Genomic DNA, 26,711 nt, shown 5'->3' with positions numbered 1-26,711 from the left:
ATGACTGTGAACTGAACACTCTTACTAGTGACCTCACTGCACAGACTGACATGTCTATGACATGTGTATGCTTCACACATGAGGATGGAGAAGTTACACAAACATTCATCAGCCGCGCCGATGAATCCATCACTCTAGAGATCAGGTGACAGGAGACAGAGGGGTGGCCTGGCATGATGTGGCAGCAGCAGGGCTGGCCTGCGTGCACGCATTAAGCACACAGCAGTACTTACCACAGGACGAGCTGTTACAGTACACAGATGGGACCCAGAGGTTAGAGGAGCCGCTGTCGAACAACACGTTGAAGTCCTGGGGGGGATTTCCAATAGAGATGGTTCCATAATAAGCCAGCTGCAAAAATAGGAATTATAAAGATCAGCTTCAAGGACTCATTGATGTTCCTGTTTAATTTTATGAAGGGCTCGAGAACATGTGTTCATTTGTTCCTACACAAAGTATGTTTAATCACAAATTGAGAACAGTGAAAATTCCCATCAGGCTTAGAAAATGAGATGTAATGGTAACCTGTGCACAGGCTGTCAGTTCACGCAATGGCAAACCTCTGAGATCCACCTGAATACTTGCTTTTGAGATTAATGGTAACCTGTGCACAGGTCATCAGTTCACACAATGGCAAACCTCTGAGATCCACCTGAATACTTGCTTTTGAGATTAATGGTAACCTGTGCACAGGCCTTCAGCTCACACAATGGCAAACCTCTGAGATCCACCTGAATACTTGCTTGTGAGATTAATGGTAACCTGTGCACAGGCCTTCAGTTCACACAATGGCAAACCTCTGAGATCCACCTGAATACTTGCTTGTGAGATTAATGGTAACCTGTGCACATGCCGTCAGTTCACGCAATGGCAAACCTTTGAGATGCACCTAAATACTTGCTTATGAAATTAATGGTAACCTGTGCACAGGCCGTCAGTTCACACAATGGCAAACCTCTGAGATCCACCTGAATACTTGCTTGTGAGGTTAATGGTAACCTGTGCACACGTCGTCAGTTCACACAATGGCAAACCTCTGAGATCCACCTGAATACTTGCTTGTGAGATTAATGGTAACCTGTGCACAGGCCATCAGTTCACACAATGGCAGACCTCTGAGATCCACCTGAATACTTGCTTGTGAGGTTAATGGTAACCTGTGCACAGGCCATCAGTTTACACAATGGCAAACCTCTGAGATACACCTGAATACTTGCTTGTGAAATTCAGAACACATTTGTTGTCAAATGCAGTGTAGAGGTGTGTGGTACTTTCACCCTGCTGATAGCTTCCATGGAAAGAAAATGTCAGAGGCAGGTCCTGTCTGCAGAATTCAAAGCCAAAACTCTGCCATCTGTGACGCTAATTGCCTGCAATTTGTGGGCCTGTAGGAGTCGATGGGGACTGTGAATAGCTGGGGGGGGTTGAGTTACAGGCCCTTGTTAGCTTAGCATGCACATGTAGTTTTAGTGTGGGCTTTATACAGAAATACAGAAATACAAACGTATGCGGGGCATAGGTTGTCAATGCAACCGGTAAGCCAAATGGGCAGAAATGCAGAGCATGCTTTAAATGTGTTTCATTTCAGGATAATATTCCATTTGATTGAATTTGCACCAAACTTGATAACTAATATGCATTAACATACTAACTTAATCCAATCCCAATTAACAAACTGATTCCTGTGTCCTTAACACTGAGTGCAAATTAGTTTATATGCGAAAAACCTGAATTCAAATATCCATGCCTGAGGCTCTGTTCAATGTAAACACAAACGTGCCAGCTAGGCTCCTGCAGGATGGTGCACGCATGAAATTCCTCTTGGCTGAAAGAACCATTGTGGAAGGGAAGGGAGCAAAGGAAGTGAAAGGAAGCGATGCACCATTTGTAGCCAGCAGGACAGTAATTCTCAATGGGAAAAGCACTGAGCAGATCGGGTGATGTGGGTGGCTCCAGATGGAGATATTCTCCTTGAGTGGCAGCAAGAGGTAACATGAGGACTTGAGTGGGTTTACTAGGGCAGACATCCAGTAAAATCTAGAGAGAGACATTCTGGCGACACCTTCAAATGCTGGGCTGAGACGGGCTGGCAGGCAGGCTTCCTGGGACGCTGTGCTGTGAAGGACTGTGATTTGCAGGACAGCGTCCAGTGCTGGCAGACTTCCTGGGGTCATGGTAGTCCTTATCTGTGGGCGAATAGACTGATGGGGATTCTCTAGATCATACTCAAGCCAAGAATATTGCTGCCTTCAGGTAATATTGGTCAAAGTGAAGGGGTTGAAGTGTGCCTGTTAAGCCGTTAGACAGAGAGACAGGTCTTTTCATGTGTAGCGTTGTAAATGTAAAAAGTACATGTGATTTAGAATGAAAGAGAATGTTTATGCAATATCGTTCTATCGTTTCACAGAGCCTAACTCTTGCAAAGCTATTCGCTTCCAAGGTTGGATCGGTAAAACTGCTCACAGCTCATTCTATTTTGTAATGTGATTTTTCTCCCTGTAAAACATTTGCACTGAGAAGTTCTGTCACATGCAGAATTGTTGCCATGTGCATTTCATAAATTCATCTATTACGATAAAAAACAGCAGCTTACAGTCGTCGGGTGTCCTGGTATATTTTTGCGGCAGTTAGTGAGTTTACTTGATCTGTACACACAAACATGTGCACGAAAATAAATGTTTCCAAGTGAGATGACTGTTGTGAACTCTCTAGTTAGAGAGTAAATTAATGTTCGCTGCTTCAACGTATTACTTATGATTTTGCAACTCAGCCAACAGGGCATATGGCAGCATTGTAAATAAAATGCTGTGAGGCTTAAAACATTAGTTACCCTTCTGAGTGTACCAAGTTCAGTAATTAGTGTAAAGAAGTACCCCGGTAAAGAGAACAGTTCTTTAGGTTACATTCTGAAGTTAGTCTCACAAATATAAAGAAAGAAACACCCCAAAAAATTACCACAAGTGACACTACCACCATAAAATCCCACAGTATAAGGTGTAACTCCAGAATATATCCCGCAGGCCAATGTGTCAGATGCAGAAGAAATGAACACTATTATGTCTAGAGGGAAATGAAGCCTTCAGACAATGCAGATGCCCTTGAGAGATGCAAGAGGACTTGCCTTTCCGAGCTGCAGACTGACCAAGCACACTTCCTGATGACATATCACACACCCAGGTAGTACTCATTGGAGTAACCCACGAGGGATGGGTGTCTCGCGCTGTAACAGCACTAAAGAGTTGCCAGAGGTGCCATGACCTGTCTCTATGGCAGTATCACACGTCACATTTGTGCACATGCGTCCTCCCTCACTAAGATGAGTGACTGGCAGTGACCCAGCCCAATATGGTGCATGTTCCTACTACACACCTGGAGCAGTGAAGATATCACGCAGACCCGTGCATAGCATGTTATCCAGTCATCCTAAGATCCTCTGGAGGGAGCCTTTTCTGAAATCTCAGATTCACGCAGTTCAACAATAAGTACTTTGTCAAACTCTCACTGATGCAAGGCGGGGCTTGCACTGATCAAACCCTTTCCTTTCGGGGGGCATATGGGTCATGGGAAAGGTCGCATTTACTGACTCAGCTATCTTGATGGAAATGTTGCGTTCTCTGGATGGACCCCAGGGGTACTTTACTCGTTCCCCTCTTGCTGACCCCACTTTGCATTCTCCTCAATAATGCCGTGGCTGCCCTGACATTTATGTAAAACCTCTTAGAAGGAATGTGGTCACATGCCTCATACCTGCATACCATAAACACCCCACGTGCGTCATGGTACTATGGAAACATGCCATCGCATAATGTCGACATGCACACATACAAATACACACTTAGGAAAAGGACGTGGAAGTTGCAGATTCTGGCTCCACAAAGATTGGCTCAGTTGGAGCTGTGAACATGGCTGGGATGAATACTAAGGACATCAAACACCAAGAGCATTAAGGATGTGTGTGCGTGTGACGTGTGTGTGCGTGTGTGCGTGCCTCATGAGTCAAACATTGCCCAGAACTGCAGGGGATGCCACAGGGTAAATATCACATATGAGGTCGTTGAACGTCATTTCACAGTGACTAGAACTGTGGTTGTGGTGCTTTTATTTTCTCTTACTCCATCACAACAATATGTACCGTCTTCAGATGTTCCTGGCAGGACAAGCAACTTGCAAAGCATATTACTGGCCACACAGGTGCCTGCGTGAGAATAAATATATTCTCTTTTCCAGAGGACCCCCCTGAGGTTCTTCACCACCCCCATTTCAGCCTCCCAGGGCGACTTCACTCAGTTAAATGGGAATCACCTCGATTGCTTCGCAGCACTGAATTAGATATTGTATTCCATGTGTATGTTCATGTGTGTACTAACTTGCGATGCATATTCAACCAGTTCTCTGCAGGTCTTTCTTGGGAAGTTTAAACATGTTTCACTTCCATCTTTGTACCTGGACCCCCCTTCGTGTTCTTATTCTAGTGGGATTCTGAAGTTACTCTCTTTGTTCACGAGGTGTATTATGTATTATATCAAATCCAAACATATATTGCACACTAAGGAGGGCTGTGTTCCTGAAAGCCAGCAGGCAGCAGCATGAGTTAGCTCCAGAGATGTTCATCCCAGTGTGAAACCACATGTGCCCAGCTGTGCCTGACGCCTCCCTCTTCCCCTCATGTCAGGTGAGCCTGGGCCAATACAGAGGAATATGACACTTACATCCAAGTAGTTGGTCATTGGCTGATAAGTCACCACAGCGTCCTGGGTTGGGATTCCATTGGCACCTGGGTATGTTTCATGGGTCTCCAGGAATTCTTTGAGGGTGCCTTCTTCTCTCAGTTTCTCCCTCAGAGTCTTTGCTTTCTTGAGGGGAATCCTGCAGCAGACATGTGGAGAGAGATGTTTACACAGAGGCAGAAGGAGGCAGACACACAGTGGGCGGGGCAAGTTAGACACCGGGGACTCAGTGCACGGGGGCTGTTTCAGAATGTACTGTTCATGGCAGGAAAGAAAGAGAAGAGGATTGTAATTATACAGTGCATAGCTTCAACACAACAGCGAGGAAGGATGTCCTCGAAGTGCATTTCACCCTGTGTGTGACACCGCATAAGTGGCACATCTTAGTAACAGTGAGGTAATGCATGTAAGCCATGCTGGGGCCCCACCGGCCCCCTGCCCATCTCTTCAACAATGCACTGGCAAGGCCACACTTCAGGCCAGCCTGGACCGTCATGCATGCACAATGGCCATGATGATCATGCCGCTGCAGGTGGCACGTGCACACCGCACTAGCCACACCACACTTAGGCCAGCCTGGACCGTCATGCATGCACAATGGCCATGATGATCATGCCGCTGCAGGGGCACATGCACACCGCACTAGCCACACCACACTTCAGGCCAGCCTGGACCGTCATGCATGCACAATGGCCATGATGATCATGCCGCTGCAGTGGCATGTGTACACTGCAAGGGCCACACCACACTTCAGGCCAGCCTGGACCGTCATGCATGCACAATGGCCATGAGGATCATGCCGCTGCAGGGGCACATGCACACCGCACTAGCCACACCACACTTCAGGCCAGCCTGGACCGTCATGCATGCACACTGGCCATGATGATCATGCTGCTGCAGGGGCACGTGCACAGTGACGGGCCACACCACACTTCAGGCCATCCTGGACAGTCATGCCTGCACAGTGGCCATGATGATCATGCCACTGCAGGGGCATGTGCACACTGCACTGGCCACACCACACTTCAGGCCAGCATGGACAGTCATGCCTGCTCAATGGCCATGATGATCATGCCACTGCAGGGGCACGTGCACATTGCACTAGGTGAAAGGTGTAAAATGTGTTTTAATCAAAGCTTAAATCTTTCACCTAGCCTAGAAATAAAGGGGTGGTTCCTGGCCCCTGGCTCACAAATGTACTAGCCACCAGTGGTGGCCGGGTCATTTTTTAAGTAGAGGGGTGTAAATATTTAATACAAGCATGTACGAGTGACCGAGCATAGTGAGGGTGCCTGAACCAACAAAAGGGGACTTTTTGTAATAATGGGATACAATGTTGTATTATGCAGCACACATTCAGTGAAGAAATGCATGGAAAGCCATACAGTTTGCATTCAATTTTGTACGGTCACCCATGCAAACATCCAGAAGATACAAATCACCAAGAGTGCACAGGGGAATTTCCCAAAGCCTTTTCATTCCTTTGCAAATATGATGTCCCAGTATAAAGATACCTGTTCTATCTGGCTGTGCCCATACATTACAAAGCTGGCAGCACCAATATATGCCAATAACCCCATATATGAACCTAATCATGTCTGCTTTGAGAATAAAGCCAGTACTGATACCATAAGAAAACATGTCCATGTTGGCTCAACCAATACATAGAAGTAATCTCACATAAAAATATACTCCTATTGGCTTTGCCATTAATAATGTCATGCCACAATAAGAAAACATATGCAAACTGGCTCCAATCTAGGAATGTCTAGACACTTGATAACAGTTATCATACTTGCTTTATCATAGATGCTCAGTACAAAATGTCATGACAGTAAGAAATGGCTCGACGGGTTGCACCAAAAATGCCAGACTAGCCACATAATAACAATAATTATGCTTACTGTATGATAGCGGCCCAGTAAAACATGTCATGAAAGTAAGCCGGGCTAAACTGCCTTAATCAAAATGCCAGTCTAGCCACATAATAACACTAATCAATTAGCTCTAAAATGCCAGTAATACATGCAATGTCCCTTTTTTTAAATGTCAACAATGCTCCACTGCATCTGGACCCTCACTGCCTCATGAGAACACATAATCACCCATGCACCCACCAGTCACTCACCCACACACCTTATCTCAAATTCACTCCCACACACTCACAGGGCATTCACATTGCATTCTCTGCATGTGCATCCAAACAGAACATTCACACACACAGAATCACTTTCATACCCATTCACTCACCAGTCACTTCCCATACACCTTTTCGCTCATTCACACACCCACGCGCGTGCGCGCACACACACACGCACGCACCCACACACTGACACACACACAGATAATCACATTCATACCAATTCCCCCACTGGTGACTCAGCTACACACCATATCCCACATTCACTCATATCTGCACTCAGAACATTAACACTGTATTGTGCACAGGTACACCCCACACTAACACACACAAACACACACACAATCAATCACATTCATACCCATTTACCCAGCAGTCAATCACCAATACACATTGTCTCACATTCACTCATAAGTCGCCCAGAACATTCACAGTGCATTCTCCACATGGACACTCACACAAAACATCCTCCCCTGCACACACACTCACATACACGCCAATTTAACCATCAGTCACTTACCCACACACCTTCTCTCACATTCATACCCATGCTTGTGGTGGAGGCTGGTTTGGTGTGTATCTCGTATCAATGAAATGTAAAAGGAACAGAGGATACCATGGAAACAATTGCTAAATTAAACTTTGAGAAAGTCTACAAGACCAAGAGACCTGGTCTTGCAGGCTTATTTCACCAGTGATACCAAACCTCTGGCCCCTTTGGCCCATGGCACCTATCTAGGGAGACGTTGTCAACCAATAATTTAAGATGAAAAAAAAGACACATAATTAGAACGTATCGTGCCATGTGACATAGTCGCCATTGGCTTTTCACTTTTAAATGAGTCAATATTGAGGACTAAAATAAAGTCGAAAATTAAGAATGCACTCTCGCCGTTAAATAAATATATGTATCCTTAAATCAAAGCATTTGCAGAATGGCCAGTCAGGTGGTGAGCAAACACCTGATGCAGGTCACCCACAGTTTTCGTTAAAGCCTTTGATAGTATTTCTGGTGGGACTCTCAAGGTGATTATTGTTGCAATATAATTGCCAAACATCTGAGCAGTATTACCTTGGCAAGGGGTCAGGGTGAATTAGTCTAACTATTTGTGTAGAAGGGCTTCTGTAACCTTCTGCATTCGTGTTCCTTTCCCACCCTACCCATCCTGGAGCTCGCTGCATCCTTCTTTCCACTCCCTTCCCTTTCCTGAGGTCTATCCTAGTTACTTTCTGCACCCCCATCTTCTCCTGCACATTGTGTTTCTCCTCTTCATTTGGCCAGACCTTCGTACTTTCCACTTCTGCGCTTCCTGCGTCTCTTCGTAGCGCTCTCCCATGCGCGCTTGTCCCTCACTTTTTATTCCCGAGGTACATCATTCGATGATTCAGAATTCATTCTGGGGCACTGTTCCCTCATCTCCTCCCCTCTGATTCTAACCTGTATTTTGCATCATCCCTCTAGCTCCAGCCCTGAGCTCCCCCCTTTTCTCTTTCATTCCTGTCCTGTCCTCCCTCTTCTTACTCCCCTCACTCCAGTCCTGAGCTCCCTCCTATTTTTCCCTCCTACTCCAGTCTTGTGCTCCCTCCTCTCCCTTTTTCTCCCTCTCACTCCAGTCCTGAGCTACCTCTTCATTCCCCCTCTCACTCCAGTGTTGAGGCCCCTCCTCTTTCTCCCTCTCACTCCAGTCCTGTGGCCCCTCCTCTTTCTCCCTCTGACCCCAGTCATGAGGCCCCTACTCTTTCTCCCTCTCACTCCAGTCCTGAGGCCCCTCCTCTTTCTCCCTCTGACCCCAGTCATGAGGCCCCTACTCTTTCTCCCTCTCACCCCAGTCCTGAGGCCCCTCCTCTTTCTCCCTCTCACCCCAGTCCTGAGGCCCCTCCTCTTTCTCCCTGTGACCCCATTCCTGAGGCCCCTCCTCTTTCTCCCTCTGACCCCAGTCCAGAAGCCCCTCCTCTTTCTCCCTCTGACCCCAGTCCTGAGGCCCCTCCTCTTTCTCCCTCTGACCCCAGTCCTGAGACCCCTCCTCTTTCTCCCTCTCACCCCAGTCCTGAGGCCCCTCCTCTTTCTCCCTCTCACCCCAGTCCTGAGGCCCCACCTCTTTCTCCCTGTGACCCCATTCCTGAGGCCCCTCCTCTTTCTCCCTCTGACCCCAGTCCAGAGCCCCCTCCTCTTTCTCCCTCTGACCCCAGTCCTGAGGCCCCTCCTCTTTCTCCCTCAGACCCCAGTCCGGAGGCCCCTCCTCTTTCTCCCTCTGACCCCAGTCCTGATGCCCCTCCTCTTTCTCCCTCTGACCCCAGTCCTGAGGCCCATCCCCTTTCTCCCTGTTACTCCAGACCTGAGGTCTGTAATGAATTGCCATCTGGCCAGGGTGTCAAAGCAATGTTATATTATCTCCACGTCAAAAGGTATTAATCTCTAACAATATAAGACCAGGCCAACACCCCTCTGCTTCAATACTTGCACGCTTGCTCTCTTTGAGGCGGGACTTCCTCATATTTGCAGTGAAATGAAGCATCCAGTCATTTGCAAGTAGCAAGCTGGACACATGTTGAGCAGAGGTGACATGATCTGACACTAGGCCTGCCTGGATCACTCAGTTCTCTGATCTCAGAAGCCTCAGGAGTAGTAAAGTGTTGGGTAGACACTTACCTAATGAGACACTCGGAAAGTGCCACCAGCCCAAGGAACAGCAGCAACTTCATGGTCCTCTCTTCTGCCAGGCGCTTGCAGGAAGGAATGCGGGCTCTGTGGCAAGGAGTGTGACTGCTACTACGCAGAGGCCCCTTATATACTTGAGTCCTGCCCCTGAGAGGACCTTCACGGCTGAGTAGGGACCGCGAGTGGGAGATATGGATCAAGGTCTTATCGGACCTCAAAGCAAGAGAGTGGTCTTAGTTCCTAATCTTGAAAGAGGCTGATAACGTTGCATAACTGCCGCACACACACCTGTCACTCCAAGATTAGATAAAGATTAGCAACAATGTGCGCCTAAACACACGCAGAGGCGCAGTTATGGAGGCATTAATGGACATTTCCATTGAAGAGTGTACAGCTCACATTTCCACTTTAGAGCTTAAGCTCATTGCACATTGTGATAAGGATCCATTTAAAGACCCACCTTGGGAGATGGAGCAAGGATTTCCCTTAGCCCTGACCTTACACCTCTGTATACATACCTTTCAATGTCACCCCTCCCCCATGAGTAGTGACATTACAGCGAGACCAAATATACAGCATTCATGTATGGAAGGAGGCCCACACATATTTAAATGTTGTATTATCTGAGACAATTAGAATCTGAGCAGTATTTCCAAATAACAATTTTTGCTGTTTAACATCTCTTTACTTCAACACAGTATTCCTGATTCCTGGCAGAAAAAAAAAAAACAAAAAAAAAACACACGTGTCCCCATCCACAAAAATGGGCCCAGAGCGTAAATTAATCCCTGTAGCCCCACATGACTGCTGGAGGCGGTGGGGAAGAGTTGTACTCTTTGCATTGTGCAAAGATTACAAGACTGAGCTTGTCAGAAATATAGCCCGAGTATTTTCCAAACCATTCAAGGAGGGTGTTGTCACCGCGGTGTGAGGGTGTATCCTAAACTCCCTCATAGAAGACATGTGTAAGCATAACAGGCGCCCATGGCACATTGCTTTTTGGGACTGTAAGTCCACTTTTGATACAGTGTAAAGAGTGATGTTATGGAAAAATGTCCAGTCCCTAAATCTTCCAATGGACTTGTTGAATCTGGTCATTACGTGACAGGAGGAACATGGTGTTAGGATCCAATTGAGTGAGAAGGGGTGGTTGTCAAAGAACATATTGATAACCAGAGGAGTAAAACTGGGGTGCATCCTGACCCCCCTTCTCTTTAATCACTATTTGACGGATTTCACCGAAATGATAGATCGGATTTAGAATTTCCCCCCAAGGTTAGATGGAATGAGGGTTAGATGGTTGACTTATGCCGATGACCTCATTCTGCTGGATAAAACACTGATCCGATTGCAGTGTAGCCGGGAGTCAGCATTCACACATGCACAATAGACCCCATCATTGGAATCGGGTTTATCATGACCAAAGGAGTACCGCTAAAAAGTATAAGTCATTCCTTGGAGCTGACATTTTGGAAGTGGTGGAAGAATTTAAGGAATTGGGTATTACTATTTAGAAGAATCCAGGCAAAACTCATTTTCTTCAAGGTTTAAAACAGGGCATTATCCCACTACTTTCAACAGATAAACACTGATCTTATGAGGGGGCAATATTCATGGATGCCCCTGATAGACCTTTATTGGTCTTAAATTGTTCCTGTTGCAATGTATTTGTTTGTTTGTTTGTTTTTTTTTTTAAATTTGTATAGCGGTCCAAACCCGGAGGTAGAAGGGCGCTTAAGAAGACAGTTACATAGTTGTGATGCATACAGATTCCAATTACAGCAGTTTACAAGGTATACAGACATGTTTGAGCAAAGGCAGGGTACTCCCTTATTGGGAGGAACTACAGTAATCGAAAACGACAATTTACAGAATGTACATATATTAGAGCCTATGGTGGGGTTACTGATTCCATGTTTCCTGAAGATCTGGAAGGACTCGATAGTTTTAATGTGGAGTGGTAAGGTGTTCCAGAGTTGGGAGGGAAGTACTGCGAAGCTAGCTCCTCCAGCTCTTTTTAAGAGGAATCTGGGCACGGACAAGCAAAGGGCAATGGAGGATCTAGTGGTTCTAGTGGCGGGTTTCATGGAGAATTTGTAGGTGTGATAAGGTGGGGCTAAGTGGTTTAGGGGCTTATATGTGAGGCAGATTGATTTCAGGTCGATTTTTTGTTGGATGGAGAGCCATTTGCAGGAGTTCCTGGCAGTGGAGATGTGCTCCTGTCTGGGAATGTTGAGTGCTGCGCGTAGTGCGTTATCTTGAAGTATTTGTAGTTTGTTGAGTATAGATTGGTTGACACCTAGGTACAGGCTGTTACAGTAATCCAGTTTGGATTGTATGAGGGCTCTCACAAGAGTGAGGCAACTGTTGGAAGATAGGAAGGGTCTACTGGCCCTGATAAGTTTGCCAGTGTAAGCAGAGGCTGAGGCAATCATGTTACTTTGTTTGGAGAGGTTGCAGTTAGCATCAAGGTAAAAGCCAAGCGTTTTTATGCTTTTGGCAATGGGGATGGTGTGACCATCGATAGTGATGTTGTTGTATTTGGGATTCAATTTTGCCAGGTTGCTGGGAGAGACAAGGAGGAGCTCTGTTTTCTCATCGTTCAGGCAAAGGCCATGGGAGGCCATCCATGCCTGAATGATGGAAAATGTCTTGTTTATCCGGGTGACATCTGCCTGGTAGTTGCCTGTGATGGTAAGGAGTATCTGGGTGTCATCTGCGTGATTTGTATAGGTGACACCCAGACGGTCCAGTTGGTCAAATAGAGGCTTTGTAAATATGTTATAAAAAGTGGAGGAGACACAGGAGCCTTGTGGGACTCCGCAGGAGATGGGGATGGGCTCTGCGGCATCTGTGGCCGAGAAAACCCGCATGGTTCTGTTTGCCAGAAATGATTGTATCCAGGCGACTGCAGCAGATGAGAAGTGAGCTGCGGTCGCTAGGTGGCTGCAGAGGATTTTATGGTCGACCAGGTCCAAGGCTGCTGAGAGGTCTGAGAGGAGTAGGATAGCGGTGTTGCCTTTGTCTTTAATTTCATCAATTTGGCATTTGAGGTCAACATTGGCAGTTTCAGTTCCGTGCTGAGGTCTGAAGCCTGATTGGCGTATTCCTAGCAGTTGGTTGGATTCCAGGTATTCCTGAATTTGGAGGTAAGCGACCCTGTCCAAGATTTCTAGTAGGAAGGGAACTGTGGTGATGGGTCTGTAGTTTGTGGGGATGGCTGGGTCGAGGGAATGTTTTTTCAGGAGTGGAAGAACCCATGATTGTTTTTTGATTGCTGGGGACAGAGTTGTTGAGGAATGATGGGTTGATGAGTTTAGTGATGAAAGGGAAGAGGTCTCTGGCCATGTCCTTTATGATCTGGGCGGGACAGCCATCTCCTTTGCAATTTGAGGGCTTAAGTGAGGAGATGATTTTCTGGACTTCTACCGTGGTTACTTTTTTGAATGTAAAGCCTGATTTGGTATTGCTAGGCGTAGGTGAGCCAAGGTTGGTGAGTTTATTGTTAGAAAGTTGTAGGCGGTTGTCCTCGATTTTAGTTTGGAGTCGTATGATTTTGTTGTTAAGGGCGTTTTGGATACTGGTGCACCATGGTTTGTCTTTTGAGCAGGTATCCGCGGGCGGATTGGGATTTTCCAGCTCTTTTAGGATTTTAAATAATTCTTTAGTGGAGGATCCAGCCTGATCAATTCTGATGTTGTATGCCTCTCTTTTAGAGCAAATTATTTCATTTTTGTATAGGGAGGATATGGTCGTGAGAGTTGATTTATTTTCAGTTTTAGGATTGGTTTTCCAGGAAAGTTGTGCTTTTGCTTTCTTTTTTCTGAGTAGCTTGAGTTCTGGGGTGTACCAGGAGTTCAGGTGAGCTCTTGGTTTGACTTTGCGAAGTTTCAGAGGGGCAATGGTGTCCATCACCTTGGCCATGGAATCATTGAATGTGTCGACCAGTAAGTTTAGGTCAGCGTTAGATGGGAGTGCATTGAGGGTGGATAGGATCAAGGGTATGAGTGCTTCAGCAGTAATATTGCGTTTGTTCCTGGTAGGGGAGGCTGGAGCTAAGGGGCTATTTTTGGGCATAGGTTGGTTGGTGTTGACCTCGAGTAGGATGAGGTGGTGATCCGTCCAAGGTTGGGGGTCCTTGCAAAGTGTGTTGCAGTTGTGGGTCGCTACCCAGTCGATGATTCTACCTTTCTGGTGGGTGGGGTGGACAATGAGTTGTACGAAGCCAAGTTCGGTTAGCGCATTGGCTAAGGATGAGGCAGGTGCGTCGTTGGGGTCATAGTAACCTAGGTTAAGGTCCCCGAGGATGATGATTTGTGCTGAGGGCTTGGCGTTTTCAGCAATGAGGGATGTGATGTCTTCTTCGAAGACCGCAGGGGGCCCTGGGGGTCTGTATATGACGTGGAGAGTGATGGCGCTTGTGGTGGAGGTTTGTAACTTGACAGTGAGTAGTTTGCAGGAAGTGAGTGACACTGAGGCCACTGATCTGAAGTTTAAAGGGGATTTGTAGATGATAGCTACGCCTCCTCCCCTAGCGTTGGGTCTATCGGCTCTGAGGATGCTATAATTAGCCGGGATGGCTAAAGATAAGTGTGGTCCGGATGCTTCATGAAGCCAGGTTTCTGTTAAGGCTAGGAAGTCTAGGTCATTGGTGAGAATGATATCAGCTATTTCAATGGGGTGGGCAGCGAGGGATCTGACATTGAGTAGAGCTCCTTTTAGTGGTGGTGGCGTGGGTTTGTTGGGGGCCTTGTGTTCCTTATAGTTTTTCGAGTTAAGTGTTGCAGTGGGCTTACTGGTTGTGTTAGATAGTCTAGTGCCTAGTCTATTGTTGCGGGTTGTGAGATTAGGAGAGAGAGAGGGGGTAGGTCCCGGAGGCTTGAGGCTGGCAAGACGCTTGGTGTGGTTAGGCACGGTGTTCAGTCTGAGGTGGCTGTTTGTTGTGTTGGTGGTGGGGCCTATGTTGGTGGGTGATGTGGGGGGCAGGTGGTGAGTGGGTGGGAACAGGGGGAGTCATGGTAGGAAGGGTGTGGGGCATGGTATGGGATGATGTCTAGGACGGGCGAGTTTAGCTAGGCCGTGCCTGTGGGCTATGTAATTATTAGCGCTACAAGGTACATTGTCCAGTATGACACAGAAGGGGAACATGATAGGTGTTAGCCAGGTGAACATAGTGTGGCTGCGGAGGCAGAGAGCAAATTGCCCCACAGCTGGAGTCCCAAGCACCAGAGAGCCAAGATAGCACAGGGTTGCAAATTAGCAGCTAAATGCAAAATAACACAGGGTTGCCAGTTAGCACCTGAATTCAGAATAGCACAGGGTTGCCAGTTAGCAGCTAAATGCAAAATAACACAGGGTTGCCAGTTAGCAGCTAAATGTAAAATAACACAGGGTTGCCAGTTAGCACCTGAATTCAGAATAGCACAGGGTTGCCAGTTAGCAGCTAAATGCAAAATAACACAGGGTTGCCAGTTAGCAGCTAAATGTAAAATAACACAGGGTTGCCAGTTAGCAGCTAAACGCAAAATAACACAGGTTTGGATATAGATATTAGGATGGACTGGAAGGATATTGAACATTTTATATTATCGTGGGCCTCATTACGATTTTGGCAGTAGCCATGCCGCTATTTGCGGCATGGCTGCCGCCAAAATCGGGTCCGGGTCCGGTTTCCCAGAATGGGAAATTACCATGCCATTCCAAGTTCGGAGGGCCCAGTAATTCCTCCATCCAGGAACCCGGGCCTGGACCTTCCCCATTCCCATTTCAGCCCCCAGAGGGCTGACTGGGAATAGGAGAGGGAGCAAAAAACGGGCCGGTTATGAGTGGACCGTTGTTTGCTCCCTCTTCCCCTTGCGGGACCCGCTCTGCACGTCTGGTAAAACCAGTGTTAACGACGACCGAGTGACGTCTGACGGGCCCATAGAATCAGAGCTCGTCCTCGAATACCTTAAGACAAAGTAGCTGCACCTTGAGGAGTTTGGGGTGCAGGATTCAAATACTCCAACACAATTCAATAAGGACCACTCAAATGGATCAGCACAGAGACTGTTCATTTCATAAGGGTTTATTTCATCATAGCTGATACAGCGCAGCCCTATGAGCTGTGGTCAAGTTCCCTGCCTCAAAAAGAATCCCCTCCCAGCATTACACAGAGCTCATTTATAGCAAAATGGGAGGGAGCAGAATGCCCCCACCTCTCCCTGCACAGTCTTAAGCAACTACCTCATTAAACAATAGCTCATTGGACAATTAAATTTAATTGGTATAACCCTTCTTAATGAAATATGCTCTAGCATGCATGTCTGACTTGTCCTCAGGTGTTCTATTCAATTTATAGTTGATGCAGCTGGACTCTTTCAGATAAGGCTTCAGACACAGCCTCATTAAAAGTCTAGGTTTTTGTCCATTAGTCAAGTTTCTGAAGGCATGGTGTCCTCAAACGTTTCAACTTTAAAATGATCTCATCATTACACACTTTGAGTACTCCTCAGTTTCTTCTTGTTCAAGCCACATTTTGGTCACATGTATTTCCATTAAAGGCATTTTAGCCAGAATGATTTTCTGTCTGTGTATAGAATATCTCATTGTCCATTCTGTGCTTTGCCACCATATTACATCACGTTAATGCCATTTTTGACTTTATAAACACAAGGCCTTTGAATACTAGTATGCTGTAACATTATAAAAAAACATTTCCGCATAATTGCAACACCACATAAGTCCTTTTGAATTTCTCTGGTTAGGTTTAAGTGGGGGGGGGCTCCACTTCATTCAGCTGTTGATTCAATATATATATATATATATATATATATATATATCTCCCATGTCTTTAAAACAACAACTTTAAACCATATTCTATTTCCATTCACCTTAACATTTATCTAAACATTTCCTAACATGATTTTATAATGTGGCATATACTAACGTATTGTCATACTAAAAACAAACATGTGTGTGTCATCTCCTTCCATGTAAGCCCTACTTCCTGTAACTGTGTGCCATTAATATAACTGTATGCCTTGGACTATTCACAGCCATTGTGAGACTCAAGAGGTTTGGTCAAGCTTTGAGGTAACCCATTAGCCCATTGTCTCGTCGTATGTCACACCTTGTCTGCAACTCCCACCCCAACAAAGTACAATCTCTCCTTGAGCATCTTCTCCTGCCCATGAATATCATTTCTCTTCGTCCTTCCCTCTTGTCCACACTCTTTCCTTTTCTGGATCTTCCGTTGTAGTTGTCATGAGTTTGGCGTTAGTGGACAGTCTGTGTCCTGTCACCTTTTCCTTTCCATTGTGCTGTTTTCACAGTCGGTCTCCCAGGTTCTTTTGAAGCTTAGACCAGAAGTCCATTGTTTTTTCCTTTTCACATGAGTTTCACTTTTTCCCAGAGTGTTTCTCTTTCAAATGGGTTCATTGTTTGATAGGTTCAGAAGAGGGGATGGTTCAGCATGGGGATGCAGGGTTGGGGGAGTCTCTTTTCAGACATAATTCAGCGTCTGCCTTTCACTGGGTTCCTCTACGACCTCCCTCTCTCCTCACGCGGTTCGATGTCAATTTTCCAAGGCATACAGGTCCCTCGACGTATACCTGTAATATAAAACAGAATGAGTTTCTTTTGTAAAATAACCGGGTCTCTACTTATCTAACACATTTCCTACCAACCCATTTCCTTAACCTCTTTTCGCATTGGCTATTATTATTCATTCCTTAGAATTGAGACATTCCCTCTTATTTGACACCCCTGCCTCCTAGACAAGCTACACAACATTTCCTTTTAAACATTCCCCTTTTGTGGGTCATTTTTACACCATAACTAAAATACCCCCCTTTCCTAGCACAGTGTCAGCTGGCTCAGACAATGATTTTTGTTTTCAATACCACTTAATACATCATGTTCAACATGGGACGCATTCACCCTTCCGGGTGCAACATGCAACCCTAGGGAGACAAAACAATTAAAGAAAGATGTCCTCTTTTCCTAGTCTTCTAGGCACGTCTGTAGTAGATGATAGAAAAGTCCTTGGGGATCCCTGTCGTCTGTAGAAAGTCAAAAATAAAGGCAAAAGTCATTTGGGCATTTACAAGGCGTCAGGTTTTCTTCCTGACTTTAACCCCCTTTCCCCCTTTCTGCTAGCAAAAAATACTCTCTGGGTCATTCTCCCCTATTCGTTGGTGCACATAAACAACTAATTCCCTAAATAATTAGCTGCACATACTTCTTCAGCTTAGCAGCAAATTCTTCCTGGTTAGCTGCACATACTTCCTCAGCTCAGCAGCCATTCTTCCTATTCTTTTTTTGTTTTTGTTAGTTAGACCATGGTCTATGCTTGTGCTTTGTGTTCATCCTAGGGAGATAAAACAGAGGTGTTTCGCTGCACACCATCCCTGTCTAACTTGATCTAGCCTACCCCTGCCTTCTAAGACTATGGCACCAATTTTTACTACGTGCCTCCACCTTTATTGTTCCCATTAATGTTTTGCCTATTCTAATGCTTGCATACCTCTATCATAACAATCCTTTTGACATTATGAACATGAAAATAATTACTCACCTTCAATTTTACGTCTGTTTTCTGTGGTTGTCTGGAATGGCCATGCTGTTTATCTATTTCTCTACTCTTTCCCCACCTGATTATACCTATCTTGGGAAACACAGCTAACTTGTGAAGACCTTGTGTCTCTTGCTACCTTTTCCTGCTACTCACCTGGATCCCTTTACCTTTAGTGTTGATCAATTGCGTGTTCAAACCCTTTTGGCGTGACCTAGTACTTACCTTTTTTCTCTTTTCTCCCTAATATAAGGCCATGCAGACAATTTCTTGTGCTTCCATGGAAGAGGTCCGTAGCTTGTCTGTAAAATAAATCAAAATTGTTACTGGTATTCACAAGTTGTTTTGCTTATTTCACCATATTTACCTAAAATGGTTTGTGTGAGTTTCCTTCGTTTAATTGACCCAATTTTATCAGCCATGCCCCTTTTCTTGGTCTTCATGCTCTCCTGGTGTTTTTTATTGCCCAATGCTCCTTTTTTCTGTTCGCCCGGGAACCTCATAAGTGACATTTGTTTTCCACTTTTTGCTCTTTTTTCTTTATGCTTTTCAGTTTATCCCTTATCCTTTTATTTATTTTTTATTCAAGATAACCACTCACTTCAGTATTTCCTGATTTATTTATTTATTTGTTTATTTATTTCTGTGACCAATCCTTTTGTGCTTCCTCGCCTCTTCTCTGACCCTTCTCTTCTCCCTTTTTCTTATCTCTATATTCATTTTTCCTTTGAATTTCCTCATCCCTTCTTTCATGTACCTTTGCTTTTCTTTTAACCTTTGCTGTTTCTGTCTGTCACATTCATAGGCTGCTCTCTGGTTTGCGATCGAGCTGCTTTTCTTGCTCTTCGCGATAAAGCTGTTCTCGCCTTAGCCTAACTTTCCTAATTAACATTCTGGCCCTTAACTACTCTTTAGGCCTCCCATCCTCACTTCCTATCCCATCGAGTTTCAATGAGATTTGTCGTCCCATCCATTCGTCCTTTGTAAATGCTATCTCATCAGTTCTTTCTTCGCTTTCTTTCCTCTTCCTCCCTCTCTCCCTTGTTGAGAGATGCCCTTGTCTGTGCTTGATCCCCTTCTTCATTAACGCATCATCGTGTCTCCCCTTGTCCCTTGACTAGCGATGTGAGATTCTTGTCCTTAACATTCCCTTGATTTTTGCTACTACTGTATGAAGATGACTGATAAGCGGGGTTGTTATAACCTGTGGCTGCTTTTAGCTCTCTTTAATGGGCAAAGTCCCTCAGGCTTACTTTCCTCGGTTCCTGTCTCAGGTGTGGTAGGAGTTGCTGCAGGCGCCTCACTCCCCCAGTGCATATTTATTTTTCTCAACCAAGCTGCTGGAGGCTCTTCCTCCTTTCCTTGCTCTTATATTTTTACAACTCGAGCACAGCATAGCGTTTTTCTAACTTTTTGTTTGTATATGCGGCATGCAAGTAAGTTGCCATGCGTGGTAAAATGGCTTTAGATTAAGGCTCAATTTGTAGCTGCAGCATAACATCTTGTGGGCGGTACCTTTAACCCACTCCTCCAATTGGAGTAATATTTTCTGGGCTTAACTCTGTTTCTATTGATATCCTTATGTGAGTCCAAACCCTCCCATTACTATGAGCGAGCATCAACTGCAGCGAGCTCCAATCCAGTCCATTCCCGCAAATTATTTTTTCCGCCAATTTACTCAAGATCATCAATCTATGTGTGATTCCTTCTCAACTGTAGAATCGCATTAAGCTTTTTACTTGATTCCTTACATGTGACATACAACAGGACATGTATAACAGACACTTGACAGACTAGACAAACACCAGGTGGACACACATATACCTGCCTTCTAATCAATACCCCGACATGGGGTTTAAATGAACAGGTGCCCCCTGGCATTCCTTACGTTTTACTCTTCTCGGGTGCCCCCGGTATTCCATACGTTTTTACTTCAGGTGCCCCCCTGATATTCTTTACATTTTTACTTCAGGTGCCCCCCTGATATTCCTTACATTTTTACTTCAGGTGCCCCCCTGAAATTCTTTACATTTTTACTTCAGGTGCCAACCTGATATTCTTTACATTTTTACTTCAGGTGCCCCCCTGATATTCTTTACATTTTTACTTCAGGTGCCCCCCTGATATTCTTTACGTTTTTACTTCAGGTGCCCCCCTGATATTCCTTACGCTTTTACTTCAGGTGCCCCCCTGATATTCTTTACGTTTTTACTTCAGTTGCCCCCCTGATATTCCTTACATTTTTACTTCAGGTGCCCCCCTGATATTCTTTACATTTTTATTCGGGTGCCCCCCTGATATTCTTTACGTTTTTACTTCAGGTGCCCCCCTGATATTCTTTACGTTTTTACTTCAGGTGCCCCCCTGATATTCCTTACGTTTTTACTTCAGGTGCCCCCCTGATATTCCTTACATTTTTACTTCAGGTGCCCCCCTGATATTCTTTACATTTTTACTTCAGGTGCCCCCCTGATATTCTTTAAATTTTTACTTCAGGTGCCCCCCTGATATTCTTTACGTTTTTACTTCAGGTGCCCCCCTGATATTCCTTACATTTTTACTTCAGGTGCCCCCCTGATATTCCTTACGTTTTTACTTCAGGTGCCCCCCTGATATTCCTTACATTTTTACTTCAGGTGCCCCCCTGATATTCTTTACATTTTTACTTCAGGTGCCCCCCTGATATTCTTTACATTTTTACTTCAGGTGCCCCCCTGATATTCCTTACATTTTTACTTCAGGTGCCCCCCTGATATTCTTTACATTTTTACTTCAGGTGCCCCCCTGATATTCTTTACATTTTTACTTCAGGTGCCCCCCTGATATTCCTTACATTTTTACTTCAGGTGCCCCCCTGATATTCCTTACATTTTTATTTCAGGTGCCCCCCTGATATTCTTTACGTTTTTACTTCAGTTGCCCCCCTGATATTCCTTACGTTTTTACTTCAGGTGCCCCCCTGATATTCTTTACGTTTTTACTTCAGGTGCCCCCCTGATATTCCTTACGTTTTTACTTCAGGTGCCCCCCTGATATTCCTTACATTTTTACTTCAGGTGCCCCCCTGATATTCTTTACATTTTTACTTCAGGTGCCCCCCTGATATTCCTTACATTTTTACTTCAGGTGCCCCCCTGATATTCTTTACATTTTTACTTCAGGTGCCCCCCTGATATTCTTTACATTTTTACTTCAGGTGCCCCCCTGATATTCCTTACATTTTTACTTCAGGTGCCCCCCTTGATATTCCTTACGTTTTTACTTCAGGTGCCCCCCTGATATTCCTTACATTTTTACTTCAGGTGCCCCCCTGATATTCTTTACATTTTTACTTCAGGTGCCCCCCTGATATTCCTTACATTTTTACTTCAGGTGCCCCCTGATATTCTTTACATTTTTACTTCAGGTGCCCCCCTGATATTCCTTACATTTTTACTTCAGGTGCCCCCCTGATATTCTTTACATTTTTACTTCAGGTGCCCCCCTGATATTCTTTACATTTTTACTTCAGGTGCCCCCCTGATATTCTTTACGTTTTTACTTCAGGTGCCCCCCTGATATTCCTTACATTTTTACTTCAGGTGCCCCCCTTGATATTCCTTACGTTTTTACTTCAGGTGCCCCCCTGATATTCCTTACATTTTTACTTCAGGTGCCCCCCTGATATTCTTTACATTTTTACTTCAGGTGCCCCCCTGATATTCTTTACATTTTTACTTCAGGTGCCCCCCTGATATTCCTTACATTTTTACTTCAGGTGCCCCCCTGATATTCTTTACATTTTTACTTCAGGTGCCCCCCTGATATTCCTTACGTTTTTACTTCAGGTGCCCCCCTGATATTCTTTACGTTTTTACTTCAGGTGCCCCCTGATATTCTTTACGTTTTTACTTCATGTGTCCCCCTGATATTCCTTACATTTTTACTTCAGGTGCCCCCCTGATATTCCTTACATTTTTACTTCAGGTGCCCCCCTGATATTCTTTACATTTTTACTTCAGGTGCCCCCCTGATATTCTTTACATTTTTACTTCAGGTGCCCCCCTGATATTCTTTACATTTTTACTTCAGGTGCCCCCCTTGATATTCCTTACGTTTTTACTTCAGGTGCCCCCCTGATATTCCTTACATTTTTACTTCAGGTGCCCCCCTGATATTCCTTACATTTTTACTTCAGGTGCCCCCCTGATATTCTTTACATTTTTACTTCAGGTGCCCCCCTGATATTCTTTACATTTTTACTTCAGGTGCCCCCCTGATATTCCTTACATTTTTACTTCAGGTGCCCCCCTGATATTCTTTACATTTTTACTTCAGGTGCCCCCCTGATATTCCTTACATTTTTACTTCAGGTGCCCCCCTGATATTCTTTACATTTTTACTTCAGGTGCCCCCCTGATATTCCTTACATTTTTACTTCAGGTGCCCCCCTGATATTCTTTACATTTTTACTTCAGGTGCCCCCCTGATATTCCTTACGTTTTTACTTCAGGTGCCCCCCTGATAGTCTTTACGTTTTTACTTCAGGTGCCCCCCTTGATATTCCTTACGTTTTTACTTCAGGTGCCCCCCTGATATTCCCTACATTTTTACTTCAGGTGCCCCCCTGATATTCTTTACATTTTTACTTCAGGTGCCCCCCTGATATTCTTTACATTTTTACTTCATGTGTCCCACTGATATTCCTTACATTTTTACTTCAGGTGCCCCCCTGATATTCCCTACATTTTTACTTCAGGTGCCCCCCTGATATTCCTTACATTTTTACTTCAGGTGCCCCCCTGATATTCTTTACATTTTTACTTCAGGTGCCCCCCTGATATTCCTTACATTTTTACTTCAGGTGCCCCCCTGATATTCTTTACATTTTTACTTCAGGTGCCCCCCTGATATTCTTTACGTTTTTACTTCAGGTGCCCCCCTTGATATTCCTTACGTTTTTACTTCAGGTGCCCCCCTGATATTCCCTACATTTTTACTTCAGGTGCCCCCCTGATATTCCTTACATTTTTACTTCAGGTGCCCCCCTGATATTCTTTACATTTTTACTTCAGGTGCCCCCCTGATATTCCTTACGTTTTTACTTCAGGTGCCCCCCTGATATTCTTTACATTTTTACTTCAGGTGCCCCCCTGATATTCTTTACGTTTTTACTTCAGGTGCCCCCCTTGATATTCCTTACGTTTTTACTTCAGGTGCCCCCCTGATATTCCCTACATTTTTACTTCAGGTGCCCCCCTGATATTCCTTACATTTCTACTTCAGGTGCCCCCCTGATATTCTTTACATTTTTACTTCAGGTGCCCCCCTGATATTCCTTACGTTTTTACTTCAGGTGCCCCCCTGATATTCTTTACATTTTTACTTCAGGTGCCCCCCTGATATTCTTTACGTTTTTACTTCATGTGTCCCACTGATATTCCTTACATTTTTACTTCAGGTGCCCCCCTTGATATTCCTTACGTTTTTACTTCAGGTGCCCCCCTGATATTCCTTACATTTTTACTTCAGGTGCCCCCCTGATATTCTTTACGTTTTTACTTCAGGTGCCCCCCTGATATTCTTTACATTTTTACTTCAGGTGTCCCACTGATATTCCTTACATTTTTACTTCAGGTGCCCCCCTGATATTCTTTACATTTTTACTTCATGTGTCCCACTGATATTCCTTACATTTTTACTTCAGGTGCCCCCCTGATATTCTTTACATTTTTACTTCATGTGTCCCACTGATATTCTTTACATTTTTACTTCAGGTGCCCCCCTGATATTCATTACATTTTTACTTCAGGTGCCCCCCTGATATTCTTTACATTTTTACTTCAGGTGCCCCCCTGATATTCCTTACGTTTTTACTTCAGGTGCCCCCCTGATATTCTTTACGTTTTTACTTCAGGTGCCCCCCTTGATATTCCTTACGTTTTTACTTCAGGTGCCCCCCTGATATTCCCTACATTTTTACTTCAGGTGCCCCCCTGATATTCTTTACATTTTTACTTCAGGTGCCCCCCTGATATTCTTTACATTTTTACTTCATGTGTCCCACTGATATTCCTTACATTTTTACTTCAGGTGCCACCCTGATATTCCCTACATTTTTACTTCAGGTGCCCCCCTGATATTCCTTACATTTTTACTTCAGGTGCCCCCCTGATATTCTTTACATTTTTACTTCAGGTGCCCCCCTGATATTCCTTACATTTTTACTTCAGGTGCCCCCCTGATATTCTTTACATTTTTACTTCAGGTGCCCCCCTGATATTCTTTACGTTTTTACTTCAGGTGCCCCCCTTGATATTCCTTACGTTTTTACTTCAGGTGCCCCCCTGATATTCCCTACATTTTTACTTCAGGTGCCCCCCTGATATTCCTTACATTTTTACTTCAGGTGCCCCCCTGATATTCTTTACGTTTTTACTTCAGGTGCCCCCCTGATATTCTTTACATTTTTACTTCATGTGTCCCACTGATATTCTTTACATTTTTACTTCAGGTGCCCCCCTGATATTCTTTACATTTTTACTTCAGGTGCCCCCCTGATATTCCTTACATTTTTACTTCAGGTGCCCCCCTGATATTCTTTACGTTTTTACTTCAGGTGCCCCCCTGATATTCCTTACATTTTTACTTCAGGTGCCCCCCTGATATTCCTTACATTTTTACTTCAGGTGCCCCCCTGATATTCTTTACGTTTTTACTTCAGGTGCCCCCCTGATATTCCTTACATTTTTACTTCAGGTGCCCCCCTGATATTCCTTACATTTTTACTTCATGTGTCCCACTGATATTCCTTACTTGAACCACTACTGTCCTTCATGCTTCTTATTTCATTCCGCTCGCTCTTTTATTTATTTGCCATATTTCCCTATTTTATGGCTGTCTTTATTTTTCTGGGTCCATCTGTTTCTACCTTGTGTCTGCAAATGTTCATAATTCACAGCCTGTGCCTGAATTTCTAAAATCCTTCATCTCCCTTCTTTTTTTTTTTTTCCTTCACCAGGTTATACAGCTGGCTACATTTATCACACTGCACACATACCAAAATCTTTTACTTCTCACTCGCCCAATCTCATTTGCCTTCTGCCGCTTTCATGCCTTCAAAATTGCTTGTGTTTAAGTGGGGTATGCCCTAAAAATTCATGCTTTCCTTGGTAACCCCTTGGTGACCCTAACACTGTCATCATGCTTTCACGCTTTGTCATTCAAGCCTTTTTCATTTACCTAATTTCTACGATGCCAAAATCTCAACCGTCCGACTCAAACCGAGAGTTTTTTCCCATTTAATAAAAATGTTCTCCACTCCGGCTGACAAGGCCTCAAAATTGTAAACTACCACCCCTGGTATGACTCCATGCAGACTGTCCTACCAGTCACGGTGGAGCTCCTTGAAAAAGCCAATTAGGAGCACCCCAAAAACCCCCTTCACTACATGTGTGCTATCCCCCGAATTCCTCAAAAGCAGGTCACAGATGATCCAGTAACCTCCTTTAATTTCAGGGGGCATTCTAAGTCAAAAATGATAGAACGCATGAATGGCAGTGGATCATTCAGCTACAGGGCAGTGCCTGCCCCTGTCTGCACGTTGATTTAAAACCCCATGTAAAATCACTTGCTCCTCGTCTCATGACGTTTATCACTACCTCTTTTAATTCTAACACTATTTTTGCAGCTGTAAAATAACCCTTGCTTGTGCCATGCCAGGTTACATGCTACGCTCTGTTTGCTGCACTTTTATCGTTACAGTGCCATTGCAGGGACGTCATTTGAGGGTCCCCAGGGGTTGTGGCTGCACCCCCGGAGGTATCCCGTGTTGCCCCACGGTCCCCTTTGCTACCCTAGAAATTGAAAAAATGTTTAAACCTTTTCCTATAGTGGTATCATCAGAGGTCAAGGGTCATGAGATGTCACTTCTGCTACCTCTATCATTTTGGTGGAGTGACGTCTGTGTCATTACTTCCCTTTCACTATCTCATTTGCTAATGCCTCCGGCCCTTTCCTTTCCCTGCCATACTTACACCACCTGCTCATTCATTTCTCGTGTCATTATCAGTGTTAAATTGTATTACTACACTGCCATTCTTGCAGGCATCTTACAAAATCTTCACAAGCTCTAAAAGTGCAGAGTGCAGCAGTATGCAACTCTCAGTATTCTTTGAAATAATGCACACGAATTCGCGCCAGATGAACTGCTCACTGGCTATCAATGGAGCAAAGGCTACTTTTTTAAAGTCAGAAATGCAAGTCTTACACAGTGCTGGCATATTTAACTGATACTGCTGCTAGGATCAGTTCAGCCCAGTGGCGGCTGGTGACTTGGAAGTTGGTGGGGCGTACATATCTTGGTTGGAAGTCGGGAGTGAACTAGGCCACATTATACCAACCAGTGTGCCGGTGGCTACTCCCTCTGCAAGGTATTTTGGAAAAATGGCTTCCAAGATGTGCAATTTACTGTTCAAGCCCTACAGAAAAATGACATTACCAATCCTGGCCTAATTATGAGCCTAAACAGCCTGGACTGGAATCCACTGAAATGTCAGCAATGTTTTTTTCCCAGCTTACGGACACCTGGACTGGACTAATGTGAAGGCATTAACAAATAATGCATACAAAAACAATTTTCTAAAATAAAGC

At 44.7% G+C, this 26,711-nt stretch overlaps 1 protein-coding gene across 1 annotated transcript in view; it reads right to left on the bottom strand.

Annotated features, from left to right (window-relative positions):
- Positions 1–9,570, bottom strand: part of LOC138528294 (pepsin A-like) — a 45,599-nt gene extending 36,029 nt beyond the window's left edge. Inside the window, exons 1-3 of the mRNA XM_069639758.1 lie at positions 9,518–9,570; positions 4,710–4,866; positions 234–351 (exon numbers count right to left, since the gene is read on the bottom strand). Of these exons, the coding sequence (XP_069495859.1) occupies positions 234–351; positions 4,710–4,866; positions 9,518–9,570 (328 nt within the window). The remainder of the gene's footprint in view (positions 1–233; positions 352–4,709; positions 4,867–9,517) is intronic.
- Positions 9,571–26,711: the final 17,141 nt, after the last annotated feature.

Source organism: Ambystoma mexicanum, chromosome 7q, assembly GCF_040938575.1.
Source record: "Ambystoma mexicanum isolate Mex_15411 chromosome 7q, UKY_AmexF1_1, whole genome shotgun sequence".
Lineage (NCBI taxonomy): Eukaryota > Metazoa > Chordata > Amphibia > Caudata > Ambystomatidae > Ambystoma > Ambystoma mexicanum.
Note: the sequence above shows the minus strand (reverse complement) of the source record. Positions and strands in the feature narration are given on the sequence as shown.